At 29.7% G+C, this 25,000-nt stretch overlaps 1 protein-coding gene across 2 annotated transcripts in view; it reads right to left on the minus strand.

Annotated features, from left to right (window-relative positions):
• Positions 1 to 25,000, minus strand: part of LOC124954332 (PDZ domain-containing protein 2-like) — a 39,245-nt gene that overhangs the window by 2,496 nt on the left and 11,749 nt on the right. Inside the window, exons 1-3 of one of the 2 annotated variants that reach the window (XM_047507115.1) lie at positions 6,992 to 7,111; positions 4,302 to 4,678; positions 63 to 1,958 (exon numbers count right to left, since the gene is read on the minus strand). In XM_047507115.1, the coding sequence (XP_047363071.1) occupies positions 63 to 1,958; positions 4,302 to 4,320 (1,915 nt within the window). In that variant the 5' untranslated portion in view covers positions 4,321 to 4,678; positions 6,992 to 7,111. Of the gene's footprint in view, positions 1 to 62; positions 1,959 to 4,301; positions 4,679 to 6,991; positions 7,112 to 25,000 lie in introns of those variants that run through there. The other variant, XM_047507114.1, reaches the window with a different exon arrangement.

Below are 25,000 nucleotides of genomic sequence, written 5' to 3' on the forward strand. Positions count from 1 at the left end.
AAGAAAAAGAAAAAGAGGAACAAAAAAATAAAATAGATAAAAATGATAAAAGATTGATTTACCGATGCTTCCTTTAGGACTGTCCTTTCCACCGACAATGGTAAATCCCAAGGATTTCTTTCCCGGACCCTTTTCAAATAGAACTGTCAAAAACGTTGAAACTGTGCTCCTTGGTCTTCTAGGTAATGTACAAAAATTCGATACACTTTGCGTTTGCAATTGTATCGTGGATCCATTGTTATTATCCGTTGACAAAATTGTTTTATCAGAGATGATAGATCTGCCAGATTCATTTTTTTTATCTCTGTGATGCTTGGCCTGACGTTTTTTAAAACGAGATCTTGGTGAATCCTCGACTATAACACCATGACCATTTTCTATGCTAACGTTTTCATAATCTACACTACTTTCTTTAAGTTTTTTAGCATGATCCACAGAAGAATATCTGGATACAACGATATCAACTTCACCTGGGCCACTTCCATTTCCTAGAATTTTTCTAGCTTCGGCCATGCTCAATCCTCTGAGTCTCCTTCCATTGACAATCAATATCTCATCGCCAATCTTCAAAGTTCCTTCTTTATCGGCCAATCCATTGGGTACAACATGCGCTACCAAATATCCTGGACTAGTTTCAGCAGTTTTAGCTATAAAAATCCCTAAACATTGATCGGGCGTATCTCTGAACAATTTCACTACCATAGTTTCGGTGATATAAGCTTTACTTCTGATTACTGGTAAATGTGAACCTTTAGTATTCTCCAATTTAGAATCTTCGATAAGCTCGGAAGAATCATCGTTTGGATCAAACGTTAGAATGTCCTTTGTACAAGCTTTACCATCTGTTCTAACACAATGAATATCCAATGCAGAAAAAAATCGTGCTGTCCTATCGGCGTCCATTATCGAGGTCGAAGGTTTTCTAGGTGGTAATCTTGGTGGTGAATCATTTGTACTACTAGATTGACTCGTCATCAAGCCTGATGCACCACTACTACATCTATCATCAAGAAGAGAACTGGTAGCCGAGTCATTATCTAAGATACCGGAATCATTGTCATCCTGATCCTGATCCTCGTAAAGAGGATTCGTTCTTAATTCTTCGAGACCAGGCAAAGTACCGTAAGAAAAGCTACGTAATCTTCTCTTGTCCTTACCATCCTTATTACATTCTTTACTATCCTTCTTATAAATCTTAGCTATGAGTTTACTCGTTGAACTCTTGAGATATCTATCCTGCATAGCACGGAACTTGGCTGCGAGACAACTCGACGGCGTGATACTATCAAAACCTTCCTCTTTCGTTCTTTGATTTTGATCATCTTGATTTCTATGTTCCTCTTCCTCCTCGGTCAGATCTTTTTCTTTACTCTTCCTCCAACGAGACAATCTTGGTCCTCCCCCATGATTATCGTTATAAGTTTCACTAGGTAACACCGAATGTTTTACATTTTCAGGAGTAGACGTTTCTATACCCAAAAAAGAATAACGATCCTCCTGATGTTCCGATTTACGTTGGGAGACCAATCTATTTTGTGACTTTGATCTACGTTTCCTCTTAGCTCGAATCCTTTCCTCTTCTGTTATATCCTTCAAATCATTCTCGCAAACGGATCTTCGAAACTCGTTCCTCGTTAAACCACGTTGACTGAGCTCGTACATCGATCGAAATTGCATTCTCTCGGATACCTCATCGTCCTCGTTTTCCTCGTTCTCCTCGTTTTCCTCGTCTTCGTCGGAATCTCGATCCTTGAAAAACGTAAGCCTCGTATTTTTCACTCGATCCAACAAAGGATGTCTCTTCTCGCAAATCCTTCGTCTTTCCTCTTGTATCTTCTTCTTTTCTTTTTTATTTGGAGTACGTTCGGTCGTAACGCGAGACGTTTGAACGTTATAACAATTCCTCTCCGATTCCGAGCTTGATGATTTTCTACGAGTCCATCTCACAGGTGACATGTCTGTAATCGAACAATTCATTAATTTTATATCGTTCATTTAAGAAAATTTATTATTTTTGATATGCGATACATGTAATCATCATCATCATCATCGTCATCATCATCATTATCATCGTCATACTCATCGTCATCGTCGTCATCATCATCATCATCATCATCATCATCATCATGATTATTGTCATTATTATTAAATAAGACGTATCTTAAGCACAGACAAGAAGTATAATAAATCATTCGACAGAAAGAAAGATCAAGAGAGTAACAATTAAATTGAAAAAAGAACATTCGAAAAATATAACTTTCATCTCTTTTCCTCTCTGTTTCAAGAATATTTATTACCTTTAAGATTTTCAACAAAATTCTTTAAGTAGTCGTAAAGTACCAATAAAGTGCGATTCTAGAGGCTATTAAACGACGTAGTTAACTTGAGGCCATCAATTTTGTCTAGGGAGTCCACGTTTGCGGTTTATTAATGAGGCAATTCTCTTTACAGGAGGCTACTCTCATGGAAGAGTGGTAGCTCGTTATTATACACGCGAGTATTAATAATAATAATAATAATAATAATAATAATAATAATAATAATAATAATAATAATAATAATACCAATAATAACAATAACGCGAGAACCACGAATACGATTTGCAGAAAGATATATTTTTCAATCGAATATAAAGTAATATTATTTATCATATTCATCACACGTGTATAATAAATTTTTTGATGGAGTAATGAAAAAAAATTAACGAACGTGATATAACGTGAAAAATTAAGTTTCACTCGAATATCGTGGGGACAGTGAAAGGACTTTTCTTTTCTTTTCTCTCTTACTCTTTTTTTTTTTCTTTTTCTTTTCTTTTTCGAACAAAGTTTTTAATAAAATTAAAAAGATAATGCGAAGATTTGCATTTTACTCAAGCGTAGAAAGTGAAAAAATTTTTTTAAATAACTTTTCTCAATCGCTGAACCATCGTCGAACCAAACGTTTCCCATCGTGACAATCAAGTACGACAAACAAACGGCAACAAAAAAAAATAGCTTCCATCATTGGCGAAAGTCACAATGAAACTGATCATGACTTTTGCGACTTTAATCAAACTTGAAAGTAAGGAACGAACGAGTTCAGGATCACACGAAGCAGGAAGCAGGACATCCCGTATGAGTAATTCTCTTTCAAGTATATACGTATTAATGAAATAATAATAACGAACGATTTTATGAGAACGTTTCTAATTATAGGATTATGTCTACAGAAAAGAAGAAAAAAAAAAAAAAAATAATAATAATAATAATAATAATAATAATAATTATCACAAGAAAGAAAGGAATAAAATTTTCAATAATTATTTATATATATTATTAAAATCAATAAGATATTTGATTTTGATTTTTAATTTTTATCGTAACAATTTTCTTTATTGTTAATAAAAATTTTCCAAAAAAATTTTCAAATTATTTTCTTTTCACGAACATTGGTAAAGACACATCGACAATTATTCTTTTAATCGTTCTTTTTTTCTCGATGATCTCAATTATGCACCAGGGAAATGACTTCGTTAAATATAATAAATGTCAAAAAGGGGATAAACAAATGCAAGTGTGTTGATAGAACGGAAATAAATTTTGCCTTGACGTTTTCGTGTCATTGCCTTTATCAGAATCGGAAAAGAAACGTCACGATGATGGTAAGGTTCACAGAACCCGGTTGACTAACGTCTCCTTGCGGTTTTCCATCGTGAGTGCCTTTTTTGATACACATATATTAAGTTCACGAACGTTCATTAAATTGAATTCTATAAATAATTCTAATCGATAAATCTATAAATAATTCTAATCATTAAAAATCATTATTCAATGATTAATTTTTAATTTTATCCTAATCCTAATTTTTACGCAATAATCGTTATAGAAAAGAAATAATTCATATAAAAGAAAAATTTTCTTATTATTCAAAATTGCACATATTAATTATATATTAAAGAGAAATATTTTTAATACAAAAAATTATTTTATTAAAGTTCTCACAATCACAAATATTGCACTTTTATATATATATATATATATATATATATATATATATATATATATATATATATACTGTTAGAAATAATGTGAGGTAAAATAAAATTTAAATTAACTTTTATTTCCACGTTCGCAAAATTTTTGCTTTTATTTTTATTATATTTTATTTTATCTTTTTTGTTTTTCCTTTTGTTTTCTATTTCTTTTTATTTATTTATTTATTTTTTTTTTTTTTTATTTTATCGTTTTCACAAATAATATATAAAAGCCTTTTCGAAATAGTTAAAGATTTACATACAGTTGATTTTACAAAGAGTTTACCTTCGTGTGACTGAGTCATGTCTTTACAACAGGAAGAAGCTTTTTACTACGTTCCCCTATCTTTATAACTCTGTCGTGTGTAGTGTTGGAAGCTGCACTTGCAGCTGCACCCAAGCCGCAAGTCTCATCCTTCGGAACGATTCTTTTTTGCATTATCCCGTCTTGCATTCATAGCCGTGCTCGAGACGGTATTATACAAGTAGAGTCGATGGTACTATTCCGTTTCTGTTCACTTGCCTTTAAGTCGGGCTCCTCGAGTTTTACTCTCTTTCAGTTCAGTTCTAATCTTAAAACTGACCTAAGACGCGCACGTGTGCCTTCTCGAATCAATAATATCGACTGTTAAAATCGTTCAGGGCGTCCATTAGTCTATTAGTCTATTAAAAACAAATCATTTCTATTTTGAAAATTTCATTACTTTTCATTCATTTTTATTATCCTTTTATTTCATTCATTATTATTATCATTTCTTTTCATTCATATTTACTATCTCATTTTCTTCTATTCATTTTTCTTATCGTTCTTTCTTTTCCTTCCTTTAAAATTTGATAAGAAATAATAATGATAATAATATATATTTATATATATATATATATATATATATATATATATATATATATAAATATACATTATATATAAGAATATATATAAGCATTCGAAATTAATAAAGTTTTCACAACGTGATCTCTTTGAAGAATTATTCTTTCTTAAGTTTTCTTATATTACAATCATTTTTGCTTTTTACTTATTTATTTATTTATTTACTTATTTTTTTTTTGTTTTTTTTTTTTTTTTTTGTTTTTTTTTCTATCCAATCACTTGTATTCGCTGTATACAATTTCGTACATTCACTTTATCTCATTTATATTATAATTATAATTTTCACAACGTGATCTCTTTGAAGAATTATTCTTTCTTAAGTTTTCTTATATTACAATCATTTTTGCTTTTTATTTATTTATTTATTTATTTACTTATTTTTTTTTTTGTTTATTTTTTCTATCCAATCACTTGTATTCGCTGTATACAATTTCGTACATTCACTTTATCTCATTTATATTATAATTATAATTTTCACAACGTGATCTCTTTGAAGAATTATTCTTTCTTAAGTTTTCTTATATTACAATCATTTTTGCTTTTTACTTATTTATTTATTTATTTTTTTCTTTTTTTTTTTTTCTATCCAATCACGTATTCGCTGTATACAAATTCGTACATTCACTTTATCTCATTTATATTTCCACGTCGATATTTCTATTTATATTTTATCGTATTCATTATAGATCATTTATTTTATTGCTACGACTTTACTAGCATCAATATTTTTATGTTCAATTTTCTGCATAGATCTTATTGCATTCATTATACCAGATGGAAAGCAACGCATAAATATAAGTGTTGAAAATCAATGAATCCCCTTGTGTTCAAAAATGATGATGATGATGATGATGATGATGATGATGATGATGATGATAATGATTATTATTATTATTATTATGATGATGATGATGATGACGATGACGACGATGACGACGATATAATAAATGTACGAAGAACGAAGAAAGGTGAACGTGATCTTGATATTAAAATTCCCATTTGATTTGCATAGACTATGGTAGTCCGCGTTACGGTTATACAAGCGCGATGATACCACAGGATGGAAACGATTAGTCGAAATGATAATGTTAAGCGTGCTCATGTATGTACTTGGTGTACTAAGGCAGGATTTCTGGGCTACGATTTTCCGGCTGGTGGAATATCTTCCACAAGCAAGGACTATACTTTACACGCCTGTTATTTCCGGAAAAAGGAAGAGTCCATTTTCAGTATTTCCATTTCACTCGACGTATGTAACTTTAAATATTCTTGAACTTGAGCTCATATTTTATAACTAATTCAAGTTCTATGATGTAATATATGATATAATTCTTTAAAGAAAAAAGAAAAAATTCTTTCTTCCTCTTTCTTCCTTTCTTTTTCTTTTTCTTTCCTTTTTCTTTTTTAATATCATATTAAACGTTATATTAAAATATTGCGACGAATTTGACAAAGGGATTTTTTAAATATTTATTTTTCAAACTTGAACTCGTATAATTGATAAACATATCATAATACGACAAGTAAATATAAAATAAATGAAGAGAAATGAAGGTAAAAAAGATTTGTAAAAAAGTAAATAATTTTTCTATAACCATATGCGTTGAACGTTAAACGACGTAAACATTAAATTTCTAGGAATACGAGAGAAACGTACAGACAGGCAAAAAAAGAAAAAAAAAAAACAAAAACAAAAAAAAAATTAGAAGATTATGTAAACTAAAAGACAGAGAAAGAGGAAACATAAATGGTAACGAAACGTTGAGCTCAACAAATACATACATGTAAACTGAGTTTCGAACGTTGACCTTCTACAACCTACGTGAAGTTCAAACTAACAAAACAGAGTGCGTATCTTCTATGTTAATACCTTAGTACACATTTAACTCTCAAGGTGTTAACAACGTAGTAACAACCCAGTATAGTACAATAGATTCGAAATTATTCCTACTATATATATATATATGTATCTCATTCTAATTTCAAATTCATTTTCAATTTGAAACGTAATTTAATTCAAGATTCTTATCGTCCACGTTGCATTTATAACTCGTCGATCATATTAATCATCAATTTCTCCGGTTACTTACCTCTGTACTGAGACGTAACATGAAAGTGGTAGGATGCTCCGTCAAGGTCTTCGTCGGCTTGGAGAGGACTCAAGCTCAAAAGTCTCGGTGCCTCGGCGTGGCCACGAAACCAGCGCATTTCTATAAATGTAATTAACATTGACACGTCAATTATACATTCATTAATATATTTCTTTAATATTACATCGGAAATATTTACTGTCCAATCTTTACGTGTAAGATATTCCACGAATTTATTTAATTAGTTATCCATCGTTCTTGTCAGTTCAATTAAAATCGATATTTAAAAATATACGAACGATTAATAATTCGAACGAATAAAAATAATAAAATTTGTTTCGAATTTTCTTACGATTGCGTTTGTAATTTTGTTCGATTTGATTGACGTTGTGCCGTTCAATAACAATTCTTGTTTGTTTTTTTTTCGCCTTTTTCTTTTTTTTACAGTGACAGGTAACGGGTACGATTAAAAGGATAGAAATAAAAAAAAAAAAAACAAAAAAAAAAGAAAAAAAGAAGAAGATTAATAATTTACAATTGTTATAACTTCCAGTATCAACAATGTCAATAAATCTCGTAATAAGTGAAACGATAGTGAATGGGATTTTGCGTGAATCGACCGAGCGACAGTTCCGCCGTGTATTCGCTGAACCGTGTACATATTCTTTTTTTTTTCCCCTCTCTTTTCTTGTTTTCTATATTCTTTTTTCTCTCTTTTTTTCCGTATTTTCTTTTTAATTTTTTTTTTCTTTTTTTTTCTTTTTTTTTTTTTCTTTTTAATTACCTTAGCCGTTGCACTTGTTCTCGACATCATAAAATATATAGATGGTAGTACGTATGTGTATAAAATGATTAAACGGACCAATGCTGTGTGCCCTTGAAGAGTTTCATTCGTTATTGTCTAAGATTTTTTCTTACATATTCAACGAGATTGAATTATTGTAATAAAAATTTGCATAACGTTGCATTAATTATTATTATTATTATTATTATTATTATTATTATTATTATTATTATTATTATAGTATTATAGTATTATCAAATTAGATATTATACGACGTTATATCTAATTTGTATCAAAAACACATACGGATAATATTTATTATTATCTTGAAATTAGATTAGAAAATGGTAGAAAAATTAGATATATTATTATTAGATTAAATTCGATCTTATTATTATTATTATTATTATTATTATTATTATTACTATTATTAATCGATTAAGTTTAGTTGATTCTATGATCATGTTCATAACGTGAACTTTGAATTTTATCGATTATTATTCGAATATCTCTTTAGTCTTAAAACAGATTTATTATTCATTTTCTTTGTACGCGAAAAGATCGAACAAGAAATACTCATGCAACGCATCGGTCAACAAATAACTGTCCCGTTCTCCTTATTGGTACCGTTGCAAGTAACAGCCGGCGATCATACCATCTCTCTCTTTCTCTCTCTCTCTCTCTCTCTCTCTTTCATTCTCTCTTATTCTCTTTATCTTTCTCTCTCATTCTCTCTATCTTTCTCTCTCTCTCTCTCTCTCTCTCTCTCTCTCTCTCTATCTCAGCTAATACGTTGTCCGTCTCTTCAACATATCTCTCGTATACCAAACTATACTACTTCAAAAGCATATTACCGCTCGTTCGGCCTACATAGCAAATGTTCGGTCAATATGTTTCGAAGAAAAGCAAAGAAAAAAAAAAAAAAGAAAAAAGAGAGAAAAAAAAGAGAAAAAAGAAAAAGAAAAAAAAAAGAAAAAGAAAAAGAAAAAGAAGGGGAATGGGAAGGGGGGGGGGGAAAGGAAAAGAAAAAAAGGAGAAAGAAGATGTTTGATACATCTCGTTAATAAACAATAAATATACAAGTGCGTATATATTTGTATATATTTAACATTTGTCCAATAAACTTAATTATCCTTCTTTTTTTTTTTTTTTTTTTTTTTTTTTTGACACGTACATACAATATGTATGTATATACGGATATGTTATGTACGATTATGCAAAATTGTTTGTGAAAAAAATAGTTGATTATTATGAACCAGGACTTTAAGAAGTATGCTTATTAAAAAGAGATGTTGGAAAGATCACACCTCTGTTTTTTTTTTTTTTTTTTTCTTTTCCCACATAGCGTTGTAACATGAAGTGAATGTAATACACGTATATATGCATATATATATATATATATATATATATATATATATATATATATGCTTAACTACTTAGATAGGTAGATAGATACGCGCATAAAGACAAGCTCGATTACGTGAAAAACGCTGATTCAATAGCCCTCTTTTCCACGATAAGTAACATATAATGGTATGATTAATGCATAGTGTATTATAGTGCAAGTTATGCAAGGTGTTAATACATCGATTATATACAAATTCGAACATACGAAAAGAGAGAGAAAGAGAGAGAGAGAGAGAGAGAGAGAGAGAGAGAGAGAGAGAGATACAAAAATGTATGTATAAAATATTTCTCTTTCTTTCTCTTTTCCTTTCTTGTTCTCTTTTTCTCTTTCTCTTTTTCTCTCGTTTTCTTATCTCTTTCTTTCTTATATGGAGAAAGAGTTGTTCTGATGAGGATGAGGTGGTTTTGTTGTATCTGTAAGGAAGGGAAGGAAAGAGGATGGTAGAGAGACGGCTGACTTTCTCCGATGCAAATATGTGTGCCAGCAACATACTTCGTGCGGCCCACGTACAAACGCGAATGAACGAATGAACGAACGAACGAACGAACGAACGAACGTACGTACGTACGAACGAAAGAAAGAAAGAAAGAAAGAAAGAAAGAAAGAAAGGAGGAATGAACGAAGAAACGAACGAACGTACATATGTATATACGTATGTACGTATTTACGTACGCTTTTCACTTTTTATCGATTCGATGTGTGTGGGTTTGTCTGGAAGGAAGGATGCAGGTCGATCGTGGGGATCCACGATCAAGGATAACGATTATCATCAATGAGAAAAGTTCATGGCCTTCTCTATACTATATATATATATATATATATGTGTGTGTGTGTGTGTATATATGTATATATTTATATGTATATGTGCGTGTATATTGCCAATTAAAATTAATAGTATTAATTTTAATACCATTTCGGAAGTACTCGATCTTCTTTTTTACCGATCTTTCCATAAACCTTATTTTTCAAAAGCAATTTTATATTGCTTAATTATATATGTATACATATATCACGCTTATATATATATATATATATATATATATATATATATATATATAAGCGTGATCTTTCATGACCGTGATGTTTTTTGAGATACATGAAGCGTTACGCTTCGAGGGAACTCGTTAATCCTTGCTTTTATTTGCTCGTACTTTGAATATTATTAAAAATCAAAGTAGAACGATATTAATATATAAAATTGAAAATATAAGATTTAATTGTCATTGTTTAATTACAATCTATATTAGAAAATCTAATATATATATATTCATTTTATTTGTATTATAGATCATAATCATTCGAATGAAAAGAAAGATTGATTTTTTAATTAATAAATCATTGATTTTAGAATTTCATTCTCCATATTTTTCGCTGTCGTTATATTCATAATTAAACTAATGAAATAAATTTATATTGTAAATTATCATAATTGATATTTGTTATGTGTTAGAAATTGAACGGCAAAAAATAATTATAATTAATATACCGTTCTTATTGTGTACACTTTACAATATACGCACGTAAATGGAAGCATGAATGAGTATGTAGAATGATCATCATGATTTTCTGATAATTTTTAAGCATGGAAAAAAAAAATGAGAAAAAAAGAAAAAAAAGAAAAAGAAAATCATCCATTATATATATATATATATATACATTTGTACAATATATTTAATAATTTTCTCATGTATTTAACGCATGAATGATCATTTAGAATCGTCATAATTATTTTTAAATAATTATTATACGAATAATAGAAAAATTCATATATTTTTTTCTAGTAGATCATACATATATCAGTATACATATATCAGTATATATAGATTTTATATATATAAAGAAGTCGATTTATATTCATGTGCTCCCGTTTCCGGCAGGTTCATCCAAAGATAGAAGAAATACGCGAAAGGACATAGTAGGGTCGATTCTCTAGAGATATAAATTTCACAAGGGGATCGTTAAAGGGTTTGAAGAATCCCGAAGGTAAACGTCGAGTTATCGTTGCATAGATTTATCGTTCCACTTTCGTGCCCGATCCGTTTGCCGATCTCTCCTCTCTTCAGCTTCCGTTCTTCGACATCGAGTTCTATTCTGGATTGTAAATCTTTTCTACTCTTCTCTTCCCTTCTCTTTCTCTAACACTGAATATATTATCGTTGAGAAATAAGAACTCCTAGCGAGACACTAGTTTCTCATGATATTGTATAACGTCATTTATTTATTTTTTTATTTCTTTTTTTTTTTTTTTTTCTTTTTTATTTTCTTTTCACTTCTTTCTTTTTTTTCTTTTTTTTTTTTTTTTTCTTTTAATTACAACTATACGAAGTAATATTTATTCTATAATGTGAGAAGACATGAACGCGCGCAAATTTTTATGTCAATGACGTTATAGAGGATGGGATCAAAGAAAAATTGTCGGACTTGTAGTTTTGCAATTTGATCAAAGAAAAGGAAATGAAAAAGAAGAAAAATATTTTTTAGTCAATTCGTTCGTTAAAAAAATTCGCTGTCTTAATTAACTATACGAATAAATAAACAAATAAATAAATAAATAAATATATATATATATATATGTGTGTGTATGTGTATATATATATATATATGTGTGTGTTTGTGTGTGTGTGTGTGTTTAGTATATAGAAGAAAGAACAATAATAAAATTTCTATATTAATTTCTCTTAAATGATTTATGTGAGTAGGAACGCACCAATAGAATCATAGAGAGGGCAAAGATTTATCAGCTTCCCGTTAGAAACGTCGTTGGCACGCGTGAAATATACCGGTTTGTGAATTCCCTCGGAGCGTAGCGCTATGCAACAATGTCTGTAACAACACTTTGAAACAGTTAGATAATTCTTAGATTCAAAATGTCAGCAGTCACGTTTCTTTGATTTTAACGTCATCCTTAGATCCCGCTGGTTTCTAAGTGTCAACGAATTAATACAAGAAGATGTTAATATAATTTTATTATGCCATGTTCATTTTACAATATATACATATATATATATATATATGTATGTATGATAATTAAAAATTAAATAAAAAAATAAGTGAAAAGAAATTAATAAGACGTATTTATGTAAAAGAAAAAAAAAGTATATATATAAAATTATTTTTAATTTTATTAAATTTGTCAAAGAATGAATAAAATACGTACGATGACGTATATAAATATATGAGTTATGTATCGTCTGTAATCGTTATGCAATTCGATTATTCGTTATTTCGATATATCGAAGAGAAAATAGAAACCAAAGGAAGATATATTTGAATTGAACAAAAATATTAAGACAAATCGAGAAAAGAGTCATATGTTTTTCCTTTCTCTTATCATCGAAAAGGAGAAACGTCGAGGAAATATATTTTTTATGGTTTTAAAATGTCAAGAATATATATATATATACATATGCACCATATGTGTATAAATGTAATGTTTATGCTATATGCACGTCAATGTCGATAAAAATCTTCAATATATATGCCATAACTCCGTGTACACATTTTGATTGTAATATTTATTATTACCCTTTTTTATGGGACCAAAAGTAATGTGATTTTTTTATTTCCTTTTGTTTTTTCTTTTTTTTTTTCTTTTTTTTTTTTTTTTTTTATTACACAAATATCAATAAAATTATTCGAATCGTTTATCGAAGAATATTCCAGTGAAATTTAACGTGAAAATAACCTTTCACTCGTTTAGGTTAATAGAAAACTTTCTCGTACGAATGAAATGGGATACACGTTGTATGAATTATTATTACATTCATATGCATATATATATATATATATATATATATATATATATATATACATACATACGTGTAGAGTACGCAAATCAAAGAAAAGAGAAATAAATAAATAAAAAGAAATAACAATAAATAAATAAATAAATAAATAAAGAAATAAATAAATAGCAGCAATGATCGAAGCTTTCTATGACTCGTCAACGTTCCTCCAAACGAAAGTAGAAAGTGTCAAAAGCTATGAAAATGTAATGGTAGCGTGTCTCTGACACGGACAAATATCGACCACTTTCCCTTTCAGATAGCTTAGAAAAGATAATAATTGGCTTTACCAGGAAGGATCGATCGATCGATCGATCGATCGATCAATCTACGAACATACTCTGATGTATCTTTATTGAACTCGTTAATGATCGTCAGTTTCTTTATTTTTTATTTTTTATTTTTTATAATAGAGTATTATTTAATTTATTTATTCGTTTCTATACAGTAATGTAAGTATATATGTTCGTGCGTGTATCTTTATTATCAAGGACAGTTAGCGGAAAGTAGTCAACCTAGTCTATGACTCACATATTACGCGATACCTATTTTATCTTTCACATTCCCTTCCTATGCAGTTATACAGGATGAAAGTTAATAGACAAAAGATAAAATGCAATCAATAATAATTTTTTTTTTTTTTTTTTTTTTTTTTTTTTTTTTTTTTTTTCTTATCAACTTAAAATTCGACGAATAACGAAATGAGCAAATTTAAAATGAGAGAGAGAGAGAGAGAGAGAGAGGGAGAGAGAAAGCAAAAGTTTTTGATCTTGAAAAAAAGAAAGAGAGAGACAATATTTTGAAACATTTCAGGCTAATTTCTTTTTTCTCCCAGATCTAGAGAAAACTATATAGAAATTTTTGATCCATCCTATATTTACAAAATATAATATTAAATTTATCTCGACGATTAATTATATGTAAACAGTGATAACTTTTATACGTCGTTAACGTAATTAATATTATTTATATCTTACATAAAGTATTCGAATATTTTTAATTATTTAATGAAGAAAAAACAATTATCGAATCAGTAGGTACTTCGATGTTGAGATAAAAAAATAAGAAAAAAAAAAGAAATAAAAAAAAAGAAAAAAGAATTATAAAAATGATAAAAAATGTAAGCTTGATTTGCCTCGCTACCCCTCCCCTCTTACCGACCTCAAAATGAGTCTACCTAACGGTGGATTTTCAAAGTATGTCGAAAAATTCGAAACGATCGAGAGATAAATAGCGTAGGTGTTTGTTGCAAGGCATCGTACGCGTTTTTGTCGCCCTTAAAGAGACCCTTCGTGTCAACCACAAAGCGACCCACTTCAAGCTTGGGACCACTAGATCAGGCCCGGTATTCGTTGCACGAACTCTTAACGGTGGCAAACACGCTGGCTTACAACCTGATTGTTTCGGGTCCGATCGTTGTCGGGAATGCCGATTGGTTCTCTCTTGGTTGCTTTCACGAACGGAAAGAACGTTTATCGTCGATAAATACCTATCTGGGTAGATACGTTTCGAACATTTCGAATTAGTACGAACTTGGAAACGGTGGGAATGAAAAGAGGAAAAGGAAAAGAAAAAAAAGGAAAAAAAGAAAGAAAAGAAAAAAGATCTCGTTGGATCCGGGCACGATTTTACCGATTTAACGTTCGATCGAGCGTTTTTGTTTTTTTTTTTTTTTTTTCTTTTCTTTTCTTTTCTTTTCTTTTTTTTTTTTTTTCTTTTTTTCCTTTATCTTTTCAAATCATTCCCAATCTATGTAATTTGTTTTATTCGAAGATCTTTTATATCGATCGAATCACGCAAAATTCGCGTCGTTTAAAATAGCAACGTGTTTAGTCATGCGATAAGAGATAACGTAAGATTGATAAGAGAATTTCTTTATTTTTTTTTTTTCTTTTTTCTTTTTTCTTTTTTTATTCCTTTTAATTATACGATGTCTGGCACTTTTCGAGCTTCTTCGAATCGTGATTCCCTTTTTTTTTTTCTTTTTCTTTTTTTCTCTCTTTTTTTTTTTTTTTTTTTTTTTAAGTGAAATCTTTTAAGTTCTGCTTTTTTTGTTTTGTTTGTTTCTTATCCTTTCGTATTATTTTAGAGTCCGTTCTACGAGATTATTAATTACGGATGCTCGTAAATAATCCATACATGTATATATATATATATATGTATATATATTTTGTTTTGTTTTGTTTAATTCTTATATTATTTATATTAATGGAATTTATATAAATAATATAAGAATTAGATTTATGGAACATGTCAAACCGATAGAGTTTATTTTATAAGGAAAAGAAAAGAAAAAAAAAAGCAAACGCACTTGAACGTACTTATTTCAATAGAAAAAAAAAAAAAAAACAAAAAAAAACAAAAAAAAAAACAAAAAAAAAATTGATATACAATCAATGTTCATGAATGTAATGTTAATTAAACTTTAGTAGGTCTCGATATACCTGTTGTAAATTAATTTGCTGATTCTAAGATCGACTGTGTCAACATCGTATACCATTAGAAAGTCTTAGACGTGCGTGACGTATCATTTCAATGAACGAAGAAGAGAAACAAAAAAAAAGTGAGAGAGAGAGAGAGAGAGAGAGAGAAAGAAAATGGCAAATGATAGCCTATCGCCTAATGGAATAATAGTACGTAATCATCATCGTTATTCCTTTGATAATTTTTGATTAAATTAGAGTAACGGTCCTCGATGTAAGATCTTCGATCCGACGAATTATCGATTATGTTTCCATTGTACGTATTTAAGAAACGTGATCAGCGAAACATCAGATCGATTAGTATGTCGATAATGAACGTGCTTTTATAACGAACTTCATTCATACACGATTATGATCGTTGTATCGACATTTCCGTTGAACAATGGTATACCATTTCATTTAGCAAATTAGAAATGATAAAGTGCGAGATCTTAATTATTCGATGATTCAATTAAAACGTAAATCTTTAATTAACGAATTGATACGCCTATAAATATTTCTTTTTTGTAAATTTAATTTTTACACGATCATAATTAAGACACGATCGTTTCATCTCGAATCGATACTTAAATTTATTTAAAAATCGATATATCGATAAAGTTTAATAAACGACACGTGCAACACAATTTAAATTTGAATGAAATTTTGTCAAAGGAGAAGAAGAAAAAAAAAAAAGAAAAAAGAGAGCAAAAAAAAAAAAAAAAAAGAAAAAAAGAAAAAAGAAAAAAATACGAGAGAAGAAGGGGAAAAAAAGGGAAGAATTTTAACGATGTAATTTTTCTATCGTTTCAATCTATTTATATTTCTTTTTTTTTTTTTTTTTTTTTTGATATATACAAATTTTTGAGCGAAACAATTTTGAAATCGAAGATTTAATTATATTATCAATATTTTAAAAAGATTTCTTTCTTTCTTCCTTTCTTTTCTTTTCGTTTCTTTTTTTTCTTTTTTTTTTTTTTTTTCTTTTTATAATTTTGTTCCGTCTCGATATCCTCGAAAACGAGAACGTTTTCTTTCTCTTTCTAATTAGAAGTAATTACATCGCAAAAATCCACTCTGAGTGTGCATTTCACAATGTCGATAAAAAGTATTTTATATACCGCAACTATGTCGGTAGAGAGCCTGGAGGCTTGTATTTTGAAGAGAGTTATGTAATAACCTGCCTTAGGGTACGCGTCTAACAAGTTTCCGTCGTTAGATAGATAGTTAGATAGATAGAGAGAGAGAGAGAGAGAGAGAGAGAGAGGGGCGGAGGGAGGGAGAGAAAGATTAAAAAGAAACTAGCATGATTCTTCGAAGAATTCTGCAAATCGTTATTTCTCTATTTTGCAATCGAGCCTAACAGTGTCTATTGTCTTATTTATATTGTCAAATGACGAATAACGACAATACATTTTTCTTTCTTTCTTTCTTTTTTCTTTTTTTTTTTTTTTTTTTTTTCTTGTTTTTTTTCCTTCAGCCTAGTTCGCTTCACCGAAGACATTTGCAATTTTTTTTCGTAATCATAAGATTTTTAAGGAGAAAAATAAAAAAGAAAGGCAAAAAAAAAAGAAAAGAAAAGAAAAGAAAAGAAAAGAAAAAGAAAAGAAAGAGAACGAAAAGAAAAAGATTATGTTTGAAATTTTAATTATACAATGACTTTAAATCATATCTAATTATTATAATATGATTCGTTGTTCTTCATTATCATAAAATGAGATTGAATGAAAGCGTGTGTATGTGTAATAACGAAGGTAGACTTGGAAAAAATAGGTTGGTATTTCTCGTGTTAATTAAAAATATACATTCCAACATATGTAAGATATATATATATATATATATATATATATATATATATATATATATATATATATATATATATACATACTATGCGTCATATAACACGTAATCATAATTGCCAGATATTTTATTATGTAGGATAATCTTGCGCGTAAAAGTGACTACGTACAGTGAAAGAAACAGAGAAAGGGAGACGTTCTAATTATTTCGAATAATTAACGTTCCGTTTCAAGACGATTTACATTTGAAATTTAACGTTGAAACTCGAATGAAAACGATAAAGTTTCTCTCTCTTTCTCTCTCTCTCTCTTTCTCTCTTTCTCTCTCTCTCTCTCTTTTAAGTCGAGTTCACGAGGTGCGAATTATCCTTGTTCGTTTAAATTCAAAGGACATTTTTCTCTATTTCGTTTCGTAGGCGTATAGAAAGTGAGTAAGAGAGAGAAAGAAAAAGAGAGAGAGAGAGAGAGAGAGAGAGAGAGAGAGGTGAGAGAGAGAGAGAGAGAGATACTCGTAGAGAATCTATCTTATTACCACGATTACACGCACGTTCCATTAAGGATCGCAACCCAAAGGAGTTCTCGAGAAGGATAAGAATTATAGTTATCGTAAGAGATCCAAACAAATACGGCTCGCAAACTTGTGAAAATATGTCCTGGACTAAGATACATAGATCCTTCTTTCTGCCATAATCTCTACCCGCATTCTACGTGACAATTTAAAAAATTTTTTTGCTCCTTATCTATATATATATATATATATACTTATATATTATATATAATATAAGTACCAGGATCTGTCGAGAAAAGTATAAAAAATATTATAGTACGAGACCGAATAGTTAAAATAATTTTTGTACCGTTTTGAAAATACATTCTAATCTATTTGCAAAAATCATTTCGCTATTTTTCTTTTTTTAATTATTCCTAGATCCTCGTAAATAAACATTCAGGATGTTAAATGAAGGATAAAAAAAGATTTTAATTGCTTTTAATTTTACTAGAACGTAATTCTTTTCCTTCCTCTTTTTTTTCTCTTTTTTTCCTTTGTATTTACTTTGTTAACGAAGTAGAAAAAAATTTCTAATGAATTCGAGAAGAATGCAAATTACCGTTCGATAGAAAAAAAAAAAAATCGAGAACTAAGTCCGATTCATTAAAAAAAAAAAAAAAAAAAAAAAAAAAACCTTATGGAATATAAAAATTTCATTACGTGCGATCTTGCAAGTCTATCTTGATAATACTTTCATTGTTCGTACAAGAATATAAATTATTATTATTATTATATATATATATATATACATAAATAACAAAGACCAAGTTCCAATTTCAAACTTTTCATTATAAATATCCATTATTTTCTTTTCTATCGTTTCATCAACGATATTACCAAGTCGATGCTGACGAACTCAGGAATACCAATCAAGAAAATCATGTAATTTTATCAAGAAAAAAGAAGCAGAGGTACCTCCCCCTTCCCCTCCCCTTCTCTCCCTTTCTCTCTCTCTCTCTCTCTCTCTCTCTCTCTGGTTTCTGTAATAGGAGGATACGTCACGCTGACTATGGTATGCGATACGCGACGTAGATACGCGCGATTAAAGCGTGTTCCTTTAGCTAGTCCTTGCCATTTGTCATGCGTCGTCGCAAGTACCGTGTAGCACGCGACATGCGAAATAAACATTTGAGAGATAGAGAGAGGGAGAGAGAGAGAGAGAGAGAGAGAAAGAGGATCCTTGGAAGAGTTAGCAGTCTCCATATAAGCAAGCACCATATTCCATAGCTCTTGGTTACATCTCGAGTAGGTTTTACCGTGTAGCGTTACAAATAGCTCACAGTGCAGTCTAATGTAAACCCATGGAAAACTAAACGCCCACGTTTCCGATGTACCTCCTCTCTCTCTCTCTCTCTCTCTCTCTCTCTCTCTCTCTCTCTCTCTCTTTCTCTCTGAGATGGACGAATTTTTGCGTCTCGTTCTGTACGGACACGATGTCTTCTAACAACAAGATACAACACAATGGCGACGAACGCCTTATTCAACAGGTGAAATCTAAAATGGAACTCTTAAATGAAACTATGAATATTATGAATATATAATAATTCTCTTTTTTTTTTTTTCCTTTTTCTTTTCTCGTTTCTCTTCTCTTTCATTTCTTTTTCTTCTTTCTTTCTTTCCTTCTTTTTCTTTTCTCTTTTATTTTTTTTTCTTTTTTTTTCTTTTTTTGTTTTGTTTTGTTTCAAATAACAAACGCGTCGGATCATTCGTTCGTAAAAAGAAATATTCTCTTTTTCAATTTTGTGTTTACTTGAAAATCAGATCGAAAATCAATTGGATTTGACGGGTATACATGCTCGTCTCGAAGAGAGTTTCAATTTATTGACGGCGTTGATTATAATCGTCGTGCGAAAAAAAGAAAAAAGAAAAAAGACAAAAGAAAGAAAGAAAGAAAGAAAGAAAAAAAAGAAAGAAAGAAAAAAATCCTTTCGTCATTCGTATTAAAGTTTTAATGACAATCGAAAAGGTTAAAAAGCAAATTGATGACGTTTCAAAATATTTCTAATGTCACGTAAAGTTAAACAATGGCCGTATTGTTAAATTTGGACGTGAATGATAAATAAATAAATAAATTTTTATGTCACGTAGATGAACATTTTTTTTTCTTTTTCTTTTTCTTTTACTTTTTTTTTTTTCTTTTTTTCCTTTAAATAAATCTACACGATTAAATTGATCGATTTACTTCTTCATAAGGGAATATTTACAAAATGAATTATTAGATAAGCTTGATCTATATTTGAATGTAAATAATCGTATGACATGTATCGATACTATCGTTGTCAAGGATAAACGTTTAATGGTAAACTTGTCGTTGTAGAAGAAGCTTATGCTTTTATAGTTTTATAAAGCATTCCTAGCGATCAAGCTTGGCCACGGAGTTGTAACTCGTTCGTTTCCTAGCTACCATTAAGGCGAACGTAGTTGAGGAGAAAAGGAGCTATTCCGAGTACGGGTACGAACTGGTACGGAGGAAACATTTCAAACAGCTTCTTACGTTCTCTCTCTCTCTCTCTCTCTCTTCCTCTTTTCCTTTCTCTCTCTCTCTCTCTCTCTCTCTTTATCTCTCACTTCTTACTGTTTGAGCTACGACAAAGCCCTTGTATAGAAGTAGTGGAAAAACTTGAGAAACTAAAAAAACATTAGACTACTCGATTCTATATCTTTTTCTTCCTTACGTTTTTGCTTTTTAGTTTTTTTTTTTTTTTTTTTTTTTTTTTTTTTTTTTTTGTTTCTTTTTTCTTTTTGTACATCGCGAGATGATTATCGTGTCAAAGAAATAATAAGGAATGTTAAGAGTACTTTGATAATAATTAATAATTAATCGAAAAAGTTTACAGTAAGTAAGTAGATATAATAATAATAATAATAATAATAATAATAATAATAATAATAATAATAATAATAATAATAATAATAAACGATGTCGACTGTATGTGAATAAATAACGTAAATAAATAACGTGAATAAATATAAGGAGAAGAAAAGTTAACAGTAAATGGAAAAGAAATAAAAAGAGAATGAAGAAAAAGATTGACATTATATAACGAAAAGAAATTACGTTCGATTAGATTGAAAATGATGTCGATTTTAATGGACAAACATGAATTATTTGTAGGGATTAACATTTTATTTCTTTAGTGTGATCATTTCTTTTCCGAAGGTGTCAGGAAGGATCAAAAAAAACTTGTCTCACCCAGCGGTGATCGATGTTGACGTAACACGATTTGGAAGAGAGGCGAAACCATTCAAAGTATTCGTGCGATCAGCATCGTTCCCGGTATCTCCACCATCTCAAGTATTTCGGTTTCAAGATGCAGAAATTTCGTGGGATAAATAAATAAAAATCGTAATTTAATAGATACGCGTGTCTCTCTCTCTCTCTCTCTCTCTCTCTCTCTCTCTCTCTCTCTCTCTCTTTCTCTCACGCGCGAGCGCGTGATTCTCACGATCCGCGATAAATTACTATTATTCTAGTTGAAAATTTGTGTTTGTTTTTAATTTAAAGAGAAAACAAAATCAAATTTGAAAAATAATCTATAAGAATTAAAATATTATTTAACATGTAATTAAAAGGGAAAGAAAAAAAGAAAAAAGAAAAAAAAGAAAAATATAATAGAATATTGTTTTCGTAAATAAAATTTTTATTTAATAAATTATTTATTTATTTTATTATTTAATTAAATAAATTTTAATTAATTGATAAATTTAATTAATAAATTTTAATTAATGAATAAATTTAATTAATAAATTTTAATTAATAAATAAATTTAATTTATAAATTTAATTAAATAAATAATAAAATAAATTATTTATTTTATTATTTAATAAATAATAAAATAAATAATAATGGACAGGCTAACGATAAGCTGACGATCATACACAATTTATATATATATATATGTATCTATTGTTCATAATCGTTAGATCGAAAGAAAAGAAAGGATAATGTAAGAGGAAAAGATTGGAGGAAGAATTGATCTAACGCATACGTTTACGCAATCAAGTTGAAAAATTCGTTTAGGACTTACTAATTAGCCATACCGCAAGTGGTTGAATCAATCAGGCAAAATCCTCGATTGATTTCCTTTGATGATCTAAACGAAGAAGTTTCTGTTCTTAAAGAAAAAAACAACGAGTTGAATTTGTGGAAATATTTTTAATTGAAATTATGCTTACAATTAAATCCTCATGGCTCCGTTACTCGATCATATGTAAGTACGTGTACGTATAAATATATGTAATTATCTGACTATTTAATAATAATCGTTTAAAAAACTTGTCCATGAGACTTTTCTTATATAATTTTATATTCTTTTGTTATCCGTCTAAGTACTAAAAACCATCAGACATCTCGAACTAACTTCGAGATAAGTGACCTTCGAGATCTCGAATCGATTCTGTGTTTCCTGATCGGTGCATGAACCTGCTAGATACCCGATAAGGTAAGCACAGGTGCAAACTTCCATGTAAGTTTAAACCTCGTACTTATGGATTTATGGTAAAAAAAAAAAAAAAAAAAAAGAAAAAAAAAATAGAAAAAAAAAAATAAATAAAAACAATATAAATGATTAGTATTATCATTCACGTAATTACGTGGAAACTGATACGATAGAATTTCTAAGTTGACGCAATTATTAGAATAATTTTTATCCTTTTCTCGAATATTTCGTCTCGTATCATATAAATAAAGAACAAACTAAATTATCGAATGAAATAATAAATGCGAGCTGCTTTAATTACTTTTCTTTCTTTTGTTTGTTTTATTTTACTTTTTTCTTTAATAGTCCTTTAATTTTCTTTTTTTTTTTTTTTTTTTTTTTTTTTTTTTTTTTTTTATCCCTACGAAAACGTTTATGATAATTTATCGAGCATAAATATTTTAATGCATAAAAATTTTAAATAAATAAATTTTATTATATAAAAAGGACCCTCTCTAGGGTTCTTATAGTAGTACAATTTTTTAACTATCTAATCATGTTCGTGCTTATGCAATATTTTGCAATTTTTTTTTATTCGTTTTTTTTCTTTTCTTTTTTCTTTTTTTTTTGTCCCCAGTTCCCAAGTACCAAATCGAACAGGCAAATGTGATAAAGGTAAACTCGATAGTTTCTGCTTTAAATTAATCGAATGAATCGACGAATTATTGAAACAATAAAAGAAAAGATAGAGAGAGATAATAAAAAAAAAAAAAAAAAAATCGAGTAAATCAAACGAAACGAGCAAGATAGTTATGTCGTAGGGAAAAGCATAATCCATATCAATCTTAGAAGAATAATAAAGTATCTTAAGACGGATATTCTTAATACAAATTAATCGGTAAATATTAGAAAATGGTTAGTTGTGTGTGTACGAACGTGCATGCGGTACTAACGAAAGGAACACACGCACGATAAGAACTCTCAGACAGACGTAGTTCCTTTTCTCGAAGCAAGAGCTCTTACTTTGGAGGGATAGAAGAAGAAGGTAGGACGATAAAGAGAGCAAGAGAGAGAGAGAGAGAGAGAGAGAGAGAGAGAAAGGGTTGGCCAGCAATCGGCCTTGGAGCTCCGTCCTTTAGGTGCGCGCGAGCGCACGAACACACGTACGACCAATCGAGTGAGCCCGCTGAGATCGTTCGCGCGCGACTTTTAAACACATGCACGAGAGACTCTCAGCTGCGTATAAGTTTCTTTCTCTTTCTAAAAGAGAGAGAGAGAGAGAGAGAGAGAGAGAGAGAGAGAGAGAACGCGCACGTACCAACCTACTCGATGCCGTGAGCATAGTTACACGGCTATTCCAGTGTGGAATGTCTGGCATGTCGCTCTCGTCAAATGCCCAGAAAATAAAAGGACTGCTTCGGCCACGGCCTTGATAGAACGTTTCCACAAGGTTCCCTACGGGTAGGGCTACCGAGACCGGTGCTACGATGTTAAAGGGTCAAATCTCTTCTTACGAGGAAGAAGATGATGACTTGGCATTCTCCTTTTACTCATCATCTTTGTCTATTGTGTTGTGAGAGATAAACGTTTATGTTAATGTCACTGTGTTTTGTGCTAAGTGTAAACTACATCGATTTTTTTCTTATTCACATTTTCGGTGAAAATATTTAGAATGTTTGTATGCGCTTGTGTATGTGTAAGCTTGTATGTATGTATGTATGTATATATGTGTTTATCACGTACAATACTATCATTGGTTATATTATTCGGAGCATTTTCTTCGCCAGTGTATTTGTTATCTTTCTAAAAAATTTCCTTCTTGGTTTTTCTTCCCTTTTTTTTTTTACTGTTGTTGTTATTATTATTATTATTATTATTATTATTATTATTATTATTAGTCATGTTAAGATTGGTGGACTTGGGGAATAGAGATAAACGTGAGAATGCACAGACGTTTTTCTACGATAAATCACGTACGATTCTTTGTTAAGAACAGTACGTGAGATTCAGAGTAGAGGAATGAGAGAAAGAGAGAGAGAGAGAGAGAGAGAGAGAGAGAGAGAGAGAGAGAGAGAGAGAGTAGGTATGTAATATTTTTTTGTTAGAATATCGTATCGAGAAAAAATTGAATTCCAAAGAATTTTAAAGAATGTGAAATTTCGATAGAAACTTGTCATCAATCGATTGAACGTTTCGTCTGATTGAAATATATAAAATATCTTAAAGAAATGTCTTAATAAATATCTTAGAATTGAATTTGTATCTTTGAAAAGTACGAACAAATAGATTATTAAAAATATAAATACAAATGGGCGAACCAATTCGAAAATTTTATTTTTCATAATTGTTCCATTATCGTGTCTCATTAATAATCACATCTATTCCAAAAAGGATTGTTTAGAAATTTTTTTAATATTTTCAATTTGTCGTACAAATTGTCGGAACAATTTCTGTTCGATTTTTTTCTTTACGATAGCAAATATATAAAAAAGAAAGAAAATGTGTAAAAGTAAAAAACAAAAAAAAAGCAAAAAAGAAAAAAATAGAAAATAAAAATGAAACAATAATCGTGCGAAATAGTAAACGTTACATATATATATATATATATATATATGTATATATATAAATATATGTGTATATCATTGTAAAAGGAAAATCCTTTGAAAATGATTTTGAGGAGGCGGTAGATCCTTCCTCGTAGGAGCTACCTCGACCGGAAGTGCCAAGCGTACGCGAGCAATTACGAGGGTAATCATGGCCGGTCTTGGAGTATAAGAGTTAGAGAGAGAAAAAAAGAGAGAGA

This window comes from Vespa velutina, chromosome 15 (assembly GCF_912470025.1).
Source record: "Vespa velutina chromosome 15, iVesVel2.1, whole genome shotgun sequence".
Classification (NCBI taxonomy): domain Eukaryota; kingdom Metazoa; phylum Arthropoda; class Insecta; order Hymenoptera; family Vespidae; genus Vespa; species Vespa velutina.